Source organism: Lepidochelys kempii, chromosome 17 (genome assembly GCF_965140285.1).
Source record: "Lepidochelys kempii isolate rLepKem1 chromosome 17, rLepKem1.hap1, whole genome shotgun sequence".
Taxonomy (NCBI): domain Eukaryota; kingdom Metazoa; phylum Chordata; order Testudines; family Cheloniidae; genus Lepidochelys; species Lepidochelys kempii.
In genome coordinates, this window is record NC_136396.1 from 5,915,450 (window position 1) to 5,934,155 (window position 18,706).

Sequence of the window (18,706 nt, forward strand, 5' to 3'; positions counted from 1 at the left end):
GAATTCTGAGCAACTCTAAAACCCTGCTCCTGGGTGTCAACAGGCTTAAAATGCACTGAAACACACAAAGTAGCCATTCTGTTATTTTAATTTAATTCCCATTCAGAACATGCTAGTAGTAAGATTTGTTGAAGAAACTTCAATTTACAGAATTTAACTGACATTTTTAAAATAAAATTTATAACATATATAAGAACTATTAGCCATTGTATGGTAAATATAAAAATAAAGGTACTGACTTTCATTCACTTTCATTCATTTGTATGAGTAGTTTTGCACCCATAGTGAACTGCAGGGGCTAATGTTAGCAGTTAGAGGTTTAACCAGGTGGTTTGTAGACATGAATAGCTAGAGGCACCACCATTCCTTTCATAGCATCATTGGACATTTGTTTGTGCTGTCATGATCAGTACAGTTTCTTCATGTTTAGTAAAATTAATGCAGCTAAAACAAAAATAAGGCTTACATGACACTAGTCAAGGCGAAATTTCTTAGGAATAGATCGCATAGCTTTGTTGCCCCTTCTCCATTTATAAACAAGCACAGTAAAAGGATAATGTAAAGGAGATAATGCTCATGTCCAGTCAACAGGTGGAGCTCACATTCTGCCATATAAGCAGTTTTCTGACATGTTGTTTGGTATTAGGCAAATGCTTAGATAACTGAAGAGAGGAAACAAAAGGGAGAAAGCAGAGTATTGTAATTTACACACTCTCACTAAAAGAGTTTGTGAATATGGTAAGAGTATTTTTTTGAAAGAATAAAAGCTACTATACCTTTTCTAATATAGAGTATTTTTAAGGGATTAAAAGATGTATTTTTAATGTTTATGAAAATTAATTTTCTCAATCTTCAGTTTTCCAGATTCATCAAAACATTTGTCTGTCTAAGATTTCTGATATACAATAATTATAAAAATTAATATTGGTTCATGTGCGTATGATATTTTTGGAAGTATTAAGTGATTGTGATTCTTTCAGAAAAAATCTGACACACATTGTTTTCTAATCTGCAAAACATGCAAACTATTTAAATACTGCTAGATTTTGTCATGCAGTGAAACAACTGTAATAAACATACAGTCTATACATAAATTCCTCTTGTAATCATTCATGATCTTTAAATTAATAGCACAGGAAGGAAAGCAAGAGAAACATTACACAGATTTCAAAGGACAACAGTAGTAACATTTTGGAAGGCTGCAGCATTGCTGCTGTCCTTAACAGTAGATACCAGTTTAAATTTAATTTAGGTGAAAAATGAGAAGATGGGGTAAAGAATTTTTTAAACCAAATGATAACACCATCTGTACTCTAGTTTTTGAAAAATATTCATAGAAAGCTATAAACAAATCATGCCTTCAATCCTGTAAACAATCTCATGCTTAACTTTACTCACAGGAGTAGTTCCACTGAACTATTTCCATGAGCAAAGCTAAAGCTGTCTATTTCCATGAGCGAAGCTAAAGGTGTAAATATTTGCAGGACCAGGTTCCAATTTAGTAACTTGAAATAGCTACTGTATATAATCTAGATAAAGTAAGTTTGGTTGTAGTGTACCAATTTTTTTTCATTAGGATTATCCAAATGGATTCGTCAACAAATCCAGCACCATGAGAACTTTAGTACTGCACTCGATTCGTTGGATGCATTTGCTAAAAAAAATCAAGTGGGCGCCAGTTCTTCCACCCAGTGTAATAGTGAATCTCTGCTCATACATTCAAGTTCAAAAGATCTGTCACCAACTTCGTCATATGAGGCATCTATTCATCTATCACCAGATGTTCCTGTTGAAAGTAAGGTGCAGAATTTGGTCCTGGAAGCTCATTCACCCACAGCAATCAACACAGTTAATTCTACAGCATCCAGTCAATCAAGTAACAGCATGGCAACAAAGAAAAGTATGCTTATTTCCCATGTTAAAACTTCATTAACCGTTCTCCTAACTGATATTTTTGCGTAGCCTGTAAAATCGTGCATCTTTTTTTGAAAGAGACAGACGTTTTAAAAAAAAAAATTATGAAGTGTTGTGCTGTAAAATGGCCACCTCTCACAAATGTATATAAGCTTTGTTCAGGAGATTACACGATTAGTTGTCATCCCATCTGGTTGTCTTACAACTAGCAACTTTGATAAGTTTATAGTGCAATTTCAAAAATCTTTAACTCTGACATTATTTTGGTTCTGTAATGAAAAATATGAAGATAATCTGAAGATAATTTACAGTACGTTTACATCTACTAATACTGGCATTGTACAAAAAAATAGTTGAATTCACACATATTGTGTCATTTTTTAAATTTTACTTACTCGCATCTTACTTGGAGTTGAGTCTGAGCTACAACCGTGGCTCCAGATTGTTTCCAAAATTTAGAGAATTATACTTCACATGTACTCCCTACCTCTAATAGTTTGGCTAAATCAATACTATGCATGCAAATATCATCAACATTCTGAGAAGTGTGAATCTAAATCTGAATTTAGTGGCTCAAGCTCATCTCTAGTCCTAACCATTTATGACAGATAAGAGAATTTGCACATAGAGAACACAATAACTTAAAGTGAAAAATACTGACTGTGACCCTTATCCTACAAGCTCAATCACACACTTTAACTTTATGCATGTGAGTTGTCCCACTTAAGTCAATGCATAATTATTTGATGGTCTGACCATTTATACAGGATTTCATTTCACACAATAACAACAATTCTGTAAACTTAATAAAATGTGCTAAGTGTATTGTAAAATAAGGACAAAAACTAAATCAATTACTATTGTATACTTTTGTGATTTTCACAGATGGTCAGAATTTTGGTGTAGAAAATCATTCTCACCAAACAGTGTGGAGAGAAAAACAGATGGATTCCAAACCAAAAAGTCCTGCCATCAAAAAAGAAAGACAGAAAAGGAATAGTTGGACTAACGCTGATCTTATGAAACAATACTTCAGCAATAAGCCAGTGACTTCAACACCTCTGCCTGTGAATGAAAAGAAATCCATCTCCAAAGCCATGTGCAAACAAAAAAGGAGTACTATTGAATCTAGTCAGCCTGTTGTTAATGGATGCCAGTGCCAGTCGTCATTGCTAACGGAACATACACCGAGTGGACCGGCATTACAACTGGAAACAACTAGTTCCTCAATAAAAAAGGATGAGGCTGCAGCTACTGAAGAACATCCTGCTGAACAGCAACTCTGCACTAGTGGAGTCATAGATCAGTGCATTGAGTTATCTCCAGTAAGAGGAAAAATTGAACTTTCAACATTAAATGTAGCCATAGAAGCAGAAGCTGAGGATGACAGTATCTATTTTACACCTGAACTTTATGATGATACAGAATCAGAGGAACAGCAAATTGAACCATTAATTCAGACTTGTAATAATACTGTGAATCAGAATGAACATGGAGCTTGCATTGTAGCTGAAGATCTTTTTGAAATCAGTACTTCAAAAGCAGTAAGCTCAACTAAAGAAATAAAAAGTAATGATAACATGAACACAGAGTTAGCTATAATAGTGCAAAATGACAAGATTAAGGGTAATACAGTTAGTGATGCTGAAAGTATTACCAGAGTAGGAGAAGTGGAACAGAAAATATATCAGGAAATGGACACCAGAAAAAAGAAAAGTAAACTTTCCAGATCACGGAACAAAGGTGTGTCTTCCTTCTCATTGAGCAATACTAGTCCATAGCTACCATGTTTTACAGGAAATTTGGAAATTAACTTCATTATGAATCACTTATATTTCTGGTAGGCTTTTTTATGGACTACGTAACCTCCCTAGTAGAGAAATGGTGGAATTGTACTTTCATTTTATCTCTGTTATCAGATTTGATTTTTTTTTATTTTGCATATGCAAATAATACTGCTCTGCTGTTTTCTTCAGACTTCATTAAGATTCTTCTTCACAATGTATGGCTGAAGAGCCAAACAAGACCCAGGGAATCATAAATTGTAGACTCAATAGTACTGTACCTGAAACTATAGGGTGAGGACAAGGTTGATCAGTTGTCGATTTGAATTCATCTGGTGTTGAGCACTAGCAAGCAATTGCTGTTTAGCCCCCAATAAAAATAAAACTTGAGGCAGATACAATTCTGTGCATTTATGTTAGATTTAAAAAAATTAATATACAGAATAGGCACATTCCTTGAGCACCAGGTAATTTACAAGAGATTCCCAAATTAGCGGAGCCATTTTCCATTCCTTCAAGTCTTTCCTCACAAAAAGAACATATCTGCAGATGAGTAGTATTGAGAAGACAGCTTGAAAGTTGATGGTAGTAATAACATCATTACATATACTTCCTTTGTTTCATGTGTAAATAGAAAGTTGAAGTAAGCTAATATCACTGACATCTCTTCAAAATTTACTGCTTTGATGATCTTTTTATTTCAAACATTTTTGTTGATTACATTGGGCTAAATTTTGGTCCTACTGACTTCAGTGGGACCAGAGTTTGGGCCATTATTACATAGTGAAAACCAGAGCAAAGAGAGTTAATGTTACAAAATAAAGCAATAACTTCTATTAAACATTTAAAGAACACAAAATTTGGAATAATTATTTCCAGGGCTTCACGTGTATCCCAGGTTAACATGGTGAATTAACAATTTGACACTGAAGATTAATGCAGAAGGAAGGATTTTGCTGCTATGAAACATTGTGACACATATGTTGAGAAAACTAGTTTTTGTTCCTCTTTTTATATTAATGAAGTACATTTTGGGGAAAAAAATCCTGGGACAATGTAAAGTATTTTTGTGGACATTTATGTATTAGTCACGCGAGTTCAGTTGGAATTGCACATGTGATGTTTTCTTTAAAAATCAGACTCAATAATGTACATTTTCTTGCATCAAGTATTGTGAATTAAACAGCTTCTTTTCTTTCTATATTAAATATTGCTTTAAAAAGATGAGCTCTTATATTTGCAAGTATGGTAAAAGGTGGATAGAATATTAAATCTCTTTTGCATTAGCCTCGGACCCTTCCTCTCCTGAATTTTTGTCTTGTCTTGTTTTGTTTTGATTATAAACTATTTGACGCATGAAACTGGTCTTATCTATGTTCAAGCATTGTGTTAATTTACAGTTACTATATCAATATATAATATCACAATATATAATAACATTGACTTAGGACAAGTGCCACCTATTGAAGTAACATCACCATTCCCATTAGCTACTGAGTTTTCCTTGGAGTTTCCCATCCAAATATTCATGAGACCCATCCTAAATCCTGACTGTTACACACTTGCTTTGAAGAACTGATGGGATCATAGAACTAGATAGTCTTGCTGACTTTTTTTAAATGCAAAAACTGTAAATTCACTCCTACATGCATGCGCGCGCACACACAAGCTTCTTGTTCTTGTGTATATAAACATCAATGGTTGAAAAGCATTTTATTTTTAAATTTTATCAGAGATTTGTGTTGACTCAAAACAGCAAAAGTAAATTGGTTACTTAGCTGTCTACTTAAATTTTTTGTCACGTAAATTTTTTTTGTCATAAGTTAAAACTAACCTAAAACTGTGTTTGGACTTCTCAAGTCAGTGAAATCTAAATTATAGAAAGTATCCTATTATTTTGAAACAATAATTAATATTAATTTATTTTGTGCGTAAAATAATAATCGAATCCCAAATTTATTAAAGGACTGAATGTGCAAAGGGCATGCAAACGAAGAACCAAGAAAGCTGCTAGTAGGGGAAATGGCTTCATCTGTGAAAGAAAGGTACCATATAAAGACTAGATTGAATGAAGTTATTGAATGAGGTAGTGGCAACTGTTGATAACGTGTAAGAAAAATATATATACTCCGTTTTTCCTGTGAGGTGAAATAATGTACAATGTGCATGGTTCTGTATGGTTTATTAGTTGATTAATTATTGTAATTTAAAATTTCAATAAGTAATATAGAGACACTTATTTCTGGATTGAAAAATTGCCCAAGAGATCTGCATTTGTAGTAATGAGTGCTGAGGGCCCTATTCGCATCAGTGGGACTAGAGGATATTCAGCACTTTGCAGAATCAAGCCCATAGTTTGTAACAGATGTCTCCTTTCACATAAGCACTCTTCACTATTTTTGATTAGTGTGTAATTTTTAAGGCAGGGTTTTCAAAAAAGCCTAAAATCCTAATTCCTTTGAAGCTTATTGGGAGTTCAGCACCTAACTGCCTTAGGATCCTTTGAAAAATTTTGTAGCATGTAGCCAGATTGCCTCTGTGATCTTATGTGAGTTTGTAAGTTGAGAATGGTCAGTACTTGGGTGGAAAACCCCCAAGGAAACCCTGTCTGTTACAAGACGTTGTATTGCTGATTAAGCAGACAATTCTCTTCCTTTTTATAGTATTAAACTAGTACCCCACCAGCATGGTGCAAGGAACATTTTGATACTGTGAAGTCCTTTTTTTGTCTGAGACTTAAAACTAAGTCACTAAATGCTTGTGGTCATTAAATATCTCTGGCCATTTTCTTGAGAGAGAGGGTATTAGTCCAAATGTCCTAGCCTGGCAGCTCCTCGGATGACGGAACTCATGTAAACTCTAAATATCAGTAATCTGTAAAGTAATTCTGTGGTCTTCTGGAACAAATGATGTTCTTTAAATATATTATCAACTAGCAGTTTTGTTACTGCCATAGATTATAAAACACAGACACTGCATTTCCGATTCCAGAAGCCAATAAAGGAGCAACATGATGTGGAGTAACTTTTGGGTCTGGTCTAGTACAACATGCAGTCTTACCTGTAAAAATGTATTGTTTGTTATATTTTCTTCATAAATTGTAGTCTGCTGTTTGTTAAAATGAACGGTTTACCCACGACTGGTAAATTAATCTTTTAAAGTACTAGTGAGAGCGTTGATTGTAATTTTGAGCCATAAAATTAACTTGTGCTGTCATTCTACTGTTCTCCATTACTATTTTTTTTTAAATTCCAGGGCTGCAGGCTGCAGCCCTTATCACAGGAATATAGGTGATCAAGTCTATGGCGCTACCTATATAAGTAAGGGGTGCAGGATTGGGCCCTAAATGCTTTACAAAACCATACTTTATGGTGTGCTCTAATTTCATGAAATATTAATCTATTCAAATACATGGAGCTATTCAGGTTAAAATATAAAATAAAACTCCAATATACGAGAAAACTACATTGATGCTTTACATTTCACTATAATTTAGAGAAAAACATCTAGATAACAAATTTTGTACATTTCTTTGAATAATACACTTTATAATCTGGCACTCAAAGTTGTGTTTGGAGACTATGATGCCAAGTCTATTGTTTTGTCTTATTTGGTCTGCTGCTCAACCTCTTTTTTTGGAGACTACAGTATTATAAAATATCTCATATATAATATATGTAAATTAGGCTAGTCATTTTATTATTTCGTATGATACATATTTTACCAATTAATGTAAATTTAAAAGCAATTAAATATTGATTCAAATGTATTTGTGCTTCTAATATTATTTATTTAGATTTGAAGCAATAATTTTCATTAGTATATTACTTGATAGGTTTTTATTTTTAAATAATTATGACCTACATATTTAGACATTAAATGTTTAATACATTAATTTATGTATTGCCTTCTTATATTGTGGAAGGAAACACACAGCCAACCTTGCAGGTCAGGACTGTATTGTATTGTCTGTGGAGCTGAAATATTACCAAAAGCAGAGGGTAAGACCCGTTCTAGCTCATTTTCACTTTGCTTTTAGGGCTGGAGGGGTTGTACATTTTTTTTTACCTTGCACCTCTGAATATTGAAAGTACGTTTTAGAATCATCATTAGTTAACAAGAAGGATAAGGTAATTAGTAAATTAATTATTTCTTTAAGACAGATTTTAGATTTTCTGCATTTCTTTTCACTGAAGTTATTACAGTAAAGCAGCTGCTTTGTTTTCACCTGAAGTCTCATTCCAGACGACAGACCCTCTTAGAATGCGTGGAACTGTGCTCTCTGACTGACAAATAGCATTTTTTATTATTGGTCTCACTGGCCTTTCCCTAAATTTAGAGACAGGCTGGTGAATTACCATAAAAGTGGTGGCTAATGGAAGCAGTCTTACTGTTGCTCTGCCTGTTTATGATAGTGTTTTAAACCTCGACATACTAACCTGGCTTGCAGCACAGCTGGCATCTATTTAAGTGGAGTATGCCAGCTAACTGGATAGCGCAGTCTGTGACAGTTGGTTCTGGCAGCATCCCCAGATTAGAGAGAGCAAGGGGAAGGGTGTGTTTTACCACCCAACCCTGCCATACTTGGGAGATATGTCCTTTCCCTCCGTTAGGTGTTGTCACTATGTGGGATGACCAGGGCTACATGAGATGTGATGGTATTTTGGCAGAGTAATTTGAAAAAGACCAAAAATATATTTTTGATCAAAATAACAAAGTTCATACATGGCTTCCTGCATAACATGATCTTATTGTCATTCCTCTTCCTTCCTGTCCCACTGCTTAATTTTATATATTTTTTAACCCTGACTTGTTGTGTCATGTCAAACCTGGATTATAAAGTCTTTATTTGACTGTGACTTAATTTGTTCTTGTGAGACATCTAACCCTCTTTTGGACTCCCAAACCTTTATGGTGATGATAATGGTCTTGCTTGCTGACATTTTAGAGTCATGCTACTAGACCACATACACTAGTGGCATAGCTGGGGATGTTAGCATCAACATTCATTGATGAAGACATGGCCATAGTACACCATAGTATGGTTAAATGCAGAGGCTACAACTTTATTAAAATTCTTAACCAACAGGGACCATTCCTCCCAGCTACATGTTTGGGCTGTTCCAGTGCAAATTTCAACTTGGCACCAGTGGCCCCAGGTTCTACAAACCTGAGGGGAGCTATGAAGGCCATGCCCCCTTAACACACTCAGGACTGCTCAGGGAGCCTGGTTGTCAGTCAGACTCCTAATCCACTCCCCACCTACAAACAGGAGATAGGAGAAATGAGATGAGGGGAGCCACATGCAGCACGAGATGTGGAAACATGCCCCTGCATTGTGCACATGTTATACTCTGGGCCCACGCCCAGTAAGCCCCTTGGGTTACAGGGTCTTCCCATCTGACCCTTTCTAACTCACCAGCCATACTGGAACCCACGGAAGTTGCAAAATGTAATTTAATCCCCCAAATGGACCTCAGAGATACTGGATGGAGGTGAAGAACCCACACAGCAGTTTGCCAGTTTTGCAATAAGGGAAAAATTCCTTCCAGATCTCCACATGAAGTCTGGCAATGAGCCTCTACCCTGGTATCTAAGGAGATCTCACCCATTAGATAGGGAGAATATGGCTATGCCTATACTCTGAGCTAGGGCTGTGATTCCCTGCTCACATACACATATTCACGCTAGTTTTCAGTGAGTGTAGTGTAGCCACTGTAGCACGGGCAATGGCAAGACTGTGCCAAGTACCTACTCACCAGTTTCAGGCAGGTTTGTACTCAACATGGCTAAGCCGTGCCTTCCTTGCCACTTCCCCTGCTACAGTGCTATTTATACTCAGGATTGCTCAAGGAGAGCTACTGAGTACACAAGCAGGGAATCACACCTCTCCCTCCTAGTGGAGACGTAGCCTCAGAGTAGGGCTTGAATGGAACCAGTCTGGCAGCTTGGCAGCAGAAAGCAAAAGAGCTCAGAATGGCTACTCCCAGCAATAAAAGTAAGGAGAGGCCATCCTCCACAGCAAGTGAGGGCTAGGCACATGGCCCCTCCTAGCTCCCCTATCCAATACCAGTTGCAGTAGGCAGATCAGAATCCATTTCCTGGCCACCAAATGGGATAGCTTTCTTCCTCCCGTCATGGAAGGGGCTGTGGAGGAATGAGAAAGGAGCAGCACCCTCTCCCATACACTTATTCTTCAGGGATGGGAAGGGGGAACTAAGAAGAGTACATAGAGCACTTCCCCAGCTGCTCCTACTTGGTGATCTCCAGGTGCCTTCCTTAACCCAGGGCTAGGGGAAGTGCGGGGTGTCCATCAAAGTTAAATCTGGCTTGCAAGATGAGCATTATTCTATGAATACAGAAAAGCAGGCCAAAAGTAATAAAGGATCCTCCACTTTCAGAACCACCTGCTTTTGGGGCTTGTCACAGGCTGGCTGGCCCTTTCAGGGGAATCAGGCTCAGCCTTGCCTGTGATGTAGCAATTATCCTTGATGCAATCTTGATTTGGTATCTTAGCATAGTGACTCCAGCTGTGAAAGGATCAGGGAGGACTGCTTAGAGAGAGGGGTGGAAGAAAACCCAGGAGTGAGGAGCAAGGAGAGTTCTTTCTCCCTAGGAAGAGGCTGGTGAAGGCAGGCTGGAGGGACCCACAGGGAGCAGGTTAGGTTCCTGTGGGAGGTGCTGACATAGCGCCTGTGAGAAGCAGGAAGGTCCCCAGGAGAAGCTGTCACCATCCCCAGGCAGGAGAAGCAGTGAAGAAACCTGCTAAGAAGGATGACGTCCAGGGAAAAAGCCTTGGGAAGCAGTGTTCAGACAAAGCAGCAAAGAAGGAACTCTGCAGTCTCCAGGAATAGTGGTCAAGCATGGGGAACTTCATCACAGCCTGAGAGGGGTAGAAGGATCTTTTGTTTGGATGTTGGTGTGGATTCTTTAGTTGGACTTTTGTTACCCTGGAAGGGAACAGAACTGGAAAAGGGAGCTGAGCCATGGAAGACATAGCCAGAGAGAGGCCATCACAGGGCCAAACAAATGGCTAACGGGCGCTGGAGATGCCTATTCTTACACCAGGCGTGCTATGGCGGCAAGTGGAACACTTAGTGGGCTACATAGCCTAATGTCATGAATAAATTCCTGACCTTTCATCTGTTTCTTAAACATTAAATCATCTGTTCTTGTGCCTTTGGCAATTGATATATAGTGAAGTGGAAGCGTGGTACAGGAAATGAAACCATTCTGAAGCTCTGTGGTACTTTAGCATTGGTGGGCACCAAGGTGTCTATTGGAAGCAATAGGTTTTATACTGTTTAGATTAGACTCCTGGTGTCAGTTGATTGATGGATGTGTAAAATCTGTCCTATTTTGATGAAAATTTAACATAAATGAAATTTATGGAAAATAGATTCAAACTCAGGTTAATATTTATACAAGAAAAAAACCCACTCATTGACAAGTAGATTTGGGATACATTAGAAAAATAAAATAAGGCCTCTCTCCAAAACCCATTTAAATCAATGGAGGTCTTTTCATTGACTTCAAGATGTTAGATCATGGCCTAAATTACCATCTTGTAAATGTGGAAAGTTTGCAATGCATTCGAACTGTATTGTATTTGAAACTGTGTATATAAAAAGAATACCTTAACCTCTACTTTTTTAATTTTAGGAACTTTGAAAAAAGCTTTCTGTAGTAATGCAGAACTGCAAATAGTCCAGAAACTCTTCAGAAATGCAAATTTAAGAGCTACAGAATCTCTTAGCAGTTGCATGTGTGAATTAGGTGCCATTTCAGAAGATGATAATGTGGTCTTGATCATCACAGATGATGCAAGTCTTAGTTATCTTAAAGAAACTTTGAAGGTTTATCAGACTCAAATGAAGTGTGAAGGTGAATCTCTCTGATGGCTAATTAATACTCCATAGTGGTTGCCAAATCCTTGTTCATTAAGAGCTCACTTCATGTCAGACTTATCATGTGAGACACCCCTCCTCTACCCCCTCCACATTCATGGATTTTGAATTAAGTGCTGATGAGATTCATGGGCTCTTCCTTTGAGTTTGTTGGCATGTGGATCCTTTAACATTTGTTTCTCCCAGGCTGTATGCCTAGTAGCCATTGCATTGAGCCAGGAGTGGTTGAAATACAAGTACTTATTGCTGATACACCTTTCATAGTGCTCCAAAAGGATAAGATCCATCCAATTTTCTCCTTGTAATGGCATCTGAATTCCATCTCAACCAGTCCATCAGCCCCTCATTCTTCTTCACCAGGCATTGCAATTTACCAGGGAAAGCAAGACTACATAAATTAGATGTCAGGTAGTATTGCAGCATTATTACCTGGATAATAAAAAAAATCTTTTAGCAAATGTATAAAGTTATTTTGGCATTTGGGGACAAGTCCGATGAGGAATCAATCTTTGCTTTAATATAATCTTAATAGGTTAAACTCTATTCAACTGTGTTGACCAAGCAGGTATCCCAGTCCTGCAGGCCACTTCTGCTGCATCCAACCAAGCCAGCTTCCATGATGTTCTTGAGAAATGTGTCCTCTTTTGAAATCTGTATAGCTGCCACACCAGTTCTACTCTTTTGACTAGGCAGTTAAGACTAATATTCTTTACAGGAAAGCAGTTATTTAAGAAAGGTGTCCTCACACCTCTTCTCGAGTGTAGTGACTGTTAATGCTAGGCAAACTCCCAGGACTCGGGAATCTGCAGAAGCAATTATGTGTGGTAAAAGGAAGGTTACTCACTTGTAGATGGAGTTCCACACTTAATTCATTGTTTGGTGTAAGCAAGCATAACTCCATTGACTTCTGTTGAGATGCATCTGTTTATACCAGCAGTGAATTTGACCTGTTGCCTTCTGATCCACACCAACCCATCTTCTCATCCTCGATTCTTCATGTATTCTAAATTGGTGGAAAGGAACTGAAGGCAGTTAGAGCCACAATCTCTTATTCCCTTGCTGTGAGTTGGCCATATGTATGGCCCCAGGCATCAAGAGTGGGGATGTGCAGAGGTAATACACTTGGTGACATCTAGTTACAGGTAACTAGCCTTCCTTTTACTGCACATTTAGCTGATACATACCAAAAGCAAAAAAAAAAGGTTTTGTTAATATGTAGACTACTTTGTTACTAGATTGGATAGTCTATTAGATATGATTTTGTCAGATGATTCTAATTGAATGAATTATTCTTTTATTAAAATTACTAAATTACAAAGCTTTCCTCTTCATTACTTTTGCCTCTCTCATTTACTGACATACTAAAAACTGAATTTCCATTTGGATTTTTCACATGTGAAACATTTCACAAATCAAACTTGTAATATTACTTTCTTTTAAGATGTCTCTGGATGTATATATGAAAGGATTTTTTTCTTTCTTTTTGGAAGACTTGGACACAGGTTTATCTTTAAATGCTATCTGGAATGTGAAGGAATGTTCTCTGACCAGCTATTTGCAATGCAGAAACTGTGTCGTCCGGTCTATTTCTCCATGTCCTTTGATAGGAGCTGAAATTATTGATCTCAGTAACAATGCACAGTCATGGGTAAGTTAAATTGGTTTATATTGTGTATCAGAGGTAGTAAATGAGTTGTATGTATCTATCAAACATATCTGAATGCCAGTTTTAAAGAGAGTGAAAATATGCTTTTAAATAGGGAAAATATAGGTTACTTAAGTCATGCTTCTACCAGATAGGTTTGAAATTATTTAACTGAGATTAGGTCAACTTAAATAAAGAAATTTTTCAGTGTCTGTAGCTAATTTGATAGACTGTCTATAGTTTTAATTTTATTATCAAAATATCCAGCATTTAACAATATTTCATATAAAGGGAGCGCTGACTGATCTGGTAACAAAACAGAAGAGCAAAAGGTCATAAAACGTTGTTACAAGAGGAGGGAGAAAAATTGTTGTTCTTAACCTCTGAGGATAGGACAAAAAGCAATGGGCTTAAATTGCAGCAAGGGAGGTTTAGATTGGACATTAGGAAAAACTTCCTAACTGTCAGGGTGGTTAAGCACTAGAATAAATTGCCTATGGAGGCTGTGGAATCTCCGTCATTGGAGGTTTTTAAGAACAGTTTAGACGATCACCTGTGAGGAATGGTCTAGATAATACTTAGTCCTGCCGTGATTGCAGGGGACTGGACTAAATGACCTCTCAAGGTCCCTTCTAGTTCTGATTCTGTGATATGCCAGTTTTTAGATTTCAAACATGAAATTTAATCTTACTCTGCAAAATTATATTTAGGCAGATGTCCACAATCTTTTATTTAAATTTATAAAAATAAAATTGGTTAACTTTTGGCACTAATAATGACCCTAATCAGACCCTGTTGTATATGTGTGAGGACAGAGATGGCTTAAAAGAGTCAACAGCAAGGAATTTAATAGTGTCATATTTCCAACTGTACTAGCAAACTACATTGTCAGAGGATCTCCTTGAAAACCAGAAAATAAAGCCATGCACATTTTTATATAGTGCCCTTAACTCTAGTTCCTAGTTTAGAGTAAAGTCAAAGGAGTGGTTCTATCCTGGATGAACTGTGCAGCTTGACCTCTCTAAAAGGTACCCTTAGGACGCTGATATCTTTCCTGAGCCTTTACTTAATCCTTACTTGGGCAGAACTCTCATTGACTTCAATGGGCTTTTTTTTTAAGAACAAAAGCTAAGCGAAAACTGACTAGTGACCTTAGGATCTGGCTCATATGCATCATTGCCATCAGTTTAAACAATACATAATATACTCTATTATGTCATATAGTATAGTGAGAATGAAATATGTAATATAGAGATTTTGCAGCATTGTATTCCATAAATATTGGTAGCTAACTGTATTATTTAATTTTTCAAATCATTTGGGGGTACACTGTATAAAAGATGCTGTGCATAATAAAACTGTTTTGTATGTTACTTTACCCAACAATATAAAATAGCTGTTCACTGTAAGTTATAATAAAATTAGTTCATGTTTTATCATGTTTAGATTTTTTTAACAGTAATCTTTTAGTGTATTTTTTAAAGTGATGGTTTTGTAACTTATGCTAGGAAATGTGAAGGATTGTGTGTACAAATGAAAGCAAGTGTTTCATCCTGCTGTTGTTTTGTGTAAGAATGTAGTTTGTTCAGCCAATGTCAACCATCTATATAGTACAATTGACAACTGCTCAAGATTGATTCTTTTCCTATGCCACATGCATTATGTATAGCTGTGGAATCAGTTGTCATTAGATTTATGTATTACATATTTTTATTAGTATGCAGAATAAGCTAGCATTACAGTCTTAATCTACTTCCAGGTCTTAACCTCTCCCTTAACTGGAAACATACCCATTAATTTAAAAAAGGAGTACTTGTGGCACCTTAGAGACGAACAAATTTATTTGAGCATAAGCTTTCGTGAGCTACAGCTCACTTCAGTGCATCCGATGAAGTGAGCTGTAGCTCACGAAAACTTATGCTCAAATAAATTTGTTAGTCTCTAAGGTGCCATGAGTACTCCTTTTCTTGTTGAGAATACAGACTAACACGGCTGCTACTCTGATACCCATTAATTGATGTTTTAGTATTTTTACTCAACGTGGACCTATTTCTTTCCAAACAATGTTTCCTAATATATCTCAAATGATTTAGAAAGTACAGTAACAAAGTTCTTGACAAAAAGTACTGCTTTTCCTTTTTTTAATTTTCCATACGGTTCAAGAAGGTGATAATTAACATGTAATCATCCTCTGCAGATTGTAATTGAATGAGACCACTTTAAGTATTACTTTATTCTGTGCATCAATATGCTGATAGAGTACAATAGAGCACCCAATATACAAAGATTGTGCGAAGTGGTAGATCCTTATTTTCCTGAAAGAAAAAAGCTTGATTAGGCTTGTATAATGGCAGAGGTAACATTTTATGAAATCAAAGGGTGACTGTCTGTGGAGCAGAAGAATAGGAAGTGGACAACAGAAAAAGGTGGTCTAGTAATTAGAAAATATCAGAGTGCACGTAGTTGGTTATAGCAAAAGGGCATTACAAAATCTGGTAACAAAATAGTTGGATATTGCCTCAGCAACTGGACTGCAAATGAGAGACAGGTCTGTTAATTCTTCTTCGAGTGGTGGACCCTATGTGTTCCCCTATCACACTCCCCCATATGCCTGAGACTGGAGAATTCTAGCAAATAGTTTCCGTTGGTCCACACCTGTTCCTTTGTTCTCTTCATGCTCCATGCCAAGAGTTGGACATACTGGTAAAACTTTCTTCCCCTCTCCTGAGGGCATTCAGCCCAGAGGGGATCAAGAATCTTCTACTACCAATCTCAATCCAATCTCAACTAGGGACCCCTTCCTCGGGACTGATGGTATCCAATGCCTTGGGGACAACTATAACCTGTTTTTTCACTCCTCATATTGGCCTTTTGGGGAGGCCATGGGACCCGGCATCCCCAGTCCATGCGATCCAGTAGGAGTCTTACCACCCCTCTCATCAGCTCCAAGAGGCCAACCAAAGCTTCCTGAACTTATGGAGAAGGAGGAGGATGAACCAGATCCATTCATGCTATCAGTACCAACAAATATTTAATCTTCCTCTCCTAATGAGGCGGTTTCTCTAACCTTGCTATCTCCTCCAGATGACCACAGACCATTCCAAAACCTGCTTTGGAGAGTAGCAGAAGAGCTGTAGATCCCCTTAGAGGAGGTCCAGGTCTCACCACACAAGCTCCTGGACATCCTACAGGCTCTAGCTGAATGACACTCCCAGTTTTAAGTGTAGAAGGCTGGAATGACATTGCCTTGGTAATACTGTCCACGCTGCTGAGCTATTACAGCTGCTCAGTGCTTCTGTTCTTGGAGCTCTGGTGTTATCAGCACTAGCAGAATGCAGTTTGCTAATTCAACAGACCTTGATGTTACTCTTAGAAAAAGACCACAGGCACGGTTTGGTGACAAAGGCAAGCAGCTTGGTTTATTGCACTTAAGGCACAGTCCTAGCATCCCATAGGAGCTACAAGTACTGTACACTAACACGAATGCCCTGTGGCATGGAGTGGCTCAGTCAGCAGCGGGAATTTCTACTGTCCCCGACCACACAAAGATGAGGTACCCCAACATTTATAGACTGAGACAAACAACATATGTACCACCTTACGTGTTTCATGACATCTGCTTGTTACCTCTCCTTGTAACTTTGCTCCAGATGTCTTGGGCAAAACATTCCTGTTCCTCACTTCTGTCAAACCATCTTATCTTGGGTTAGGTTAGGGTGTACCTGGGCCAATCTTTCGGAACGTATTCACATACTTACCTAGTGCCTGGTACTACCAAAGAGTGCCTGTGTTTTAGCAACATTAGCAGTACCTTTGCCAAGTTCATGTACTGGATGGTGAACTTGTAAGCATCTGTTTTAATACTCGCCTGACTTCAGTTCACCGCTGACTGTGGTTCAGGTCTTTCACCAGGCCCCGGGCTCCGGGCTCTCTCCTTCTATTACACCAGTCAACAAGGTCATATTGGAACTAGCAAGAACTCTTTGGCACTTGCCAGCTGCCTGTGTCCCTAACTCTAAGATGGCAGAAAAGCTGTTCTTTGTCATGGCTAACTGAGCAGAGTTCTTGTTCTCCCACCCTACCCCAAATTCCCTCGTCATCCAGGCAGCCCTGGAAAGGTCCAGACGACACCACCCAAGGGCCACCCCTGCAGATAGGGAGGCCAAGTGTTTAGACCTTATGAGGAGAAAAGTGTTTCCTTCTATCAACTTTAGACTACTTTAGACTTTCCAGCTACCAAAGCCTCCTGGCAAAATATGATTTTTTAAAAATTATTCTAAGTTCCTGGACTGTAATGACAAGTTACCCCAGGAGTATATGGCTCAATTTCAAGTCCTTATTGATGAGGGTAAATTAGTGGCAAGAACCTCTTTACAAGCTGCAGTCAATGCAGCTGATACTGTTTTGAAATCTATGCAACTGCTATAAGGTTGGCTACACTCTTAGGGGCTCCCAGTGGAGCACTTTCCCTTTAATGAAATCAGTCTTTTCCCCCAGATGACAGACAAATCTTTGCATTCACCAAAAAACTCCAGGACAACCGTCTGCTCCCTAGGTATGTATACACAAGCCCCAAAGAGAAAGAACCATAAGCTATACCATGGAGTTTCTCTCCCCACCTCCTTGCAGCATCCTTTCTCTATCCCTCTTCAGGGACCACTGTCATGATCAGATTCTCCTTCAGCAGGTAAAATTCTCCTCCAACCTGGAGCCATAGAGTGGGTACCTCTTCAACATCAGGGAAAAGAGTTTTATTACAAACATTTTCTAGTCCCCAAAATGACAGGAAGGTTGAGACCCATCCTCTACCTGAACTATGCCTATCTTCTTATCCCACTGCTTCCTTGAGAACTATGGAAGATTCGACAGGATCGAGCATAAGTCATTTATGTTACACCCAAATGGCCCAGGCAATTCTGGCTTCCGGGTCTCCAGCATATGTCAGTCTGGCTGCCCATAAGCATTCATCCTTTCCTGGATCTTTTGACTCAAGGGAATGTTAAGGTCATACATCCCAGTCCAGAAGCTCTTCACCTCCTGGTATTTAGACGGGCACTGGAGCTAGAACGTTCCTGTTCTGAAACTGTGCAAGCCGTTCTTACTAATAGGAGTGTTGTAGGAGCACACCACTCACCAGAGGACTGGTGCCTCCTTCTGGTACTCTTGGGATTAGCTTGAGGCTGATGCAACCGTGCCCTGCCCCCCACACCCCCAGTGGTTTTCACACCGTCACCCTGTTGGCCTGCAGCTCCTCCCACAGCCTCAGGAACTGCAGCATCCTTGTCGTGGCTCGGCCCTCTGGCCACATCACTGTCCATTTTTCCCACCTTCCAGGAGAGGTTTAGCTCCTCAATAGTCCTAGCAGGTCTTCCCGCTCACTGCCTCTGTGCCACTTGCCCGTGACTAGTAGGGGAACCTAGGCCCACCCTCTTCTCTGGGTTCTGGCCCAGGGACCC

General features: G+C 38.5%; 1 protein-coding gene across 1 annotated transcript in view; it reads left to right on the plus strand.

Annotated features, from left to right (window-relative positions):
- BRIP1 (BRCA1 interacting DNA helicase 1) overlaps window positions 1-5,801 on the plus strand; it is a 127,336-nt gene extending 121,535 nt beyond the window's left edge. The window contains exons 20-22 of the mRNA XM_073315419.2: window positions 1,577-1,900; window positions 2,800-3,657; window positions 5,664-5,801. Coding sequence (XP_073171520.2) covers window positions 1,577-1,900; window positions 2,800-3,657; window positions 5,664-5,761 — 1,280 coding nt within the window. The 3' untranslated portion in view covers window positions 5,762-5,801. The remainder of the gene's footprint in view (window positions 1-1,576; window positions 1,901-2,799; window positions 3,658-5,663) is intronic.
- Window positions 5,802-18,706: the final 12,905 nt, after the last annotated feature.